The following is a 2,745-nucleotide window of genomic DNA, read 5'->3' on the forward strand; positions in this document are numbered from 1 at the left end:
CATCCTTCATAACGTCTTATCTAGGACTTACCACACAGTATTGTGTTTCGTGGTTTCCTTCTGCCTCTTTTAAGGCTGGGGCTGATTTTCTCTGAATCTCCTGCTTTGAATATACTTTCTGGCTTATAATAACTCTTAATGTTTGTTGAATGAGTGCAAGAAGGACCTGGTTGAATGGCAAATCTAAAGGGAAACTTTAAGATCTGAATGTGGATCATAGCTCTAACCCAAAACCATCACCCTTGACAAAAAAAAAAAGGAAAGAAAGAAAGAAAAGAAACAATTCCCCCACTCCCCTCACCAAAAGAAAACAACACAAACAGAAGCCACTATAGAGCTGCATATAAAACTAGTAAACATTTATTTTTTGAGAAAACATTCTTTCGTAAAATAAAAGTCTCAAATCCTTGCGTTCTCTTGTCGCTCCAATGTCAAAAGGTTATGGAGAAAAAAAACTGGTTCTTTTAAACAGACGGAAACAGCTGAGAAAGTTAGTGGCAACGTCCAACTAAACAGTCATTCAGTCATGTCTTATTTCAGTAACAGTAACTTTTCATTCGAGGACAGAGTGTCTCTGCGGCGGCTTCATTCTTAGCCTTCAGATAGGCTGGTAAAATCCCTGGTAACAACTACCGAAGGGGGCCGCTTCGTTTATTTGCACATTGTAATTAGTAAATGGAGTTCCAAACGCCTGAGTCCCATAGTTATAGCCAGGAAAATAATGTCCACCGTAGGTATTAAAACTTGGCTGACCAGTGTAGACATTATAGAAACTGACATGAGTTGGATCAGAAAAATGAAACCCTTCATTACCGGCTAAGTAAGGCACAGGAAAAAACACAGTAGAAGGGTTTCCGCCGCCACCTGCAACCGCCCCGCCAACATTCACGTTTGCGTCAAACGTATACAGGTTTGCTCCGCTAGGATCTGGGTTTGCCTGGGAGCCTGTTCCTTCCCAGAGGTTGACTGGCCTGGCAGATGGAACATGTCTTCCCGCCTTGCGTTGTGACTTATATTCTTTCGGGACTGCAATTTTAATTTCACACCGCCTGGAGCCAATCATATGGTACCTGTTTTCTAACAGCTTCTTCACTGGTTTTACATCAGTGTAGGTGATAAAACAGAAAGCTCGTCTTTCGTTTGTTCTAGGACACACTGGCAGCTCAATATTCTCAATCACGCCAAATGCCTCAAAATACTCTCTGATTTTTTCTTCAGACACACGAGGATTCAACCCCCCGACAAAAACTTTTCTTTCCGAAAATTTCGATTGGATGGCTTTCGCCCTTTTAAGATAGATTGGGCTGCCATCCACCTTGTGCTCTTTGACTTGGAGAATCTTTTCAACGGTGGCACTATCTTTGAAGAGCACATATCCAAACCCCCTGGAAAGACCAGTAGCTGCATGGGTTTTAATAATAAAATCTTTGACCTCGCCAAATTGGGTCAAGTATTCAAGAAGAGCTTGCTTACTCATATTGTCGCATATTCCCCCGACGAACATTTTACTGGCATGGAACTGATTCTTCGTGGCGTTGATGCGAAATCCCTCAGGGAGCTGTCGTCCGCTGCCGGGTGTGTTCATCTTAAATCCGATGGCGTCCGTCGAAGGAGGCGGGCGGCAGGCGGCAGGCGGCAGGCGGCAGGCGGCGGCTTTGGCGAAGAGCGGGCTCAGGCTCAACGGACAGAGAGGGGGACTATGGGAATTGGCGGACGAGGTGACGAAACAGGGACGTGGTGACGTGCGGCCGCGGGAGTGAGCCGTTGGAAGTTGGAAATGGGTCTTAAAGGGGAATTCCTGGTTGTAACGAACGGGGTTTGCCCAGCAGACGTTGGCTTACTTCCCGGGGTCTGAGGTTTCTGCCCTTAAGACAAAAGTAATAGCCTAATAAAAGGGAAGTTTGTCATGAGCCATAGCGGCCCCTCATCTTGTTCTCTTCAGATCGCACCTCTTTTAACTTTTGTTAAAACTCGTTCGTGCTTTCAAGATGGAGCCTGTGGGTCTCAATGGCGACTCTTGTTCATTGTTGTCCTTTTCCGTCCTTTTCATATCTGCGGCAGTATTGGGGGACAGGGATGGGAAGGGAGGTGAGGCGGGTAGACTGGAAAGTAGACTACAGGGAAAGCACTATGCCTGTAGGTTTTGCTGAAGGAATCTAAAATATCAGGTTAAAAAAAAATCACAGCTTTGTCAGGATGTCATTTACATACCATCCTATTTGCCCTTCTAAAGGTTTTAGTATATTTATGGAGTTGTGTGATCATTACCGCCATCTAATGTTAGAAACTGTTTATACCCCGAAAAGAAATTCTGTACCCCACTAATTAATCACTCCTCATTTTCCCCTCAGCCCTCCTAAATCATACAATCTGTGGCCCTTTGTGTCTGGTTTTTTTCACTTAGCCCAGTGTTTTCAAGGGTCATCCATGTTGTGGCATGTTTCAGTATTTCATTGCTGTTTTATGGCTGAATAATATTCCATTATATGGATATACATTTTGTTTATCTGTTTTCCTAGAATAATATTTGAAAGCATTGGTATTATTATATTATTCCATATCTGCATCATAGTTAAAATAAGTATAAGGGGTTTTTATGTCAGTCATTTGCATTTCTGTTTCTGGCATGGTCAGTCTGTATGGACAGGATTTGTCACAATTGTCTAGACTATTGAGATGGTATTTAATATTAGCTTAACCTCTCCTTCCATTTGAAGACAAAAACTCAAATTTTTGAGTGCTTAG

At 43.1% G+C, this 2,745-nt stretch overlaps 1 protein-coding gene across 1 annotated transcript; it reads right to left on the reverse strand.

Annotated features, from left to right (window-relative positions):
• Positions 1–598: 598 nt before the first annotated feature.
• On the reverse strand, positions 599–1,546 carry LOC130841442 (heterogeneous nuclear ribonucleoprotein D-like). The gene has a single exon (XM_057717605.1). The coding sequence runs from the start codon at positions 1,502–1,504 to the stop codon at positions 599–601; it is 906 nt and encodes a 301-aa protein (XP_057573588.1). The 5' UTR covers positions 1,505–1,546.
• Positions 1,547–2,745: the final 1,199 nt, after the last annotated feature.

The sequence above is a fragment of the Hippopotamus amphibius genome, chromosome X (assembly GCF_030028045.1).
Source record: "Hippopotamus amphibius kiboko isolate mHipAmp2 chromosome X, mHipAmp2.hap2, whole genome shotgun sequence".
Taxonomy (NCBI): Eukaryota; Metazoa; Chordata; class Mammalia; order Artiodactyla; family Hippopotamidae; genus Hippopotamus; species Hippopotamus amphibius.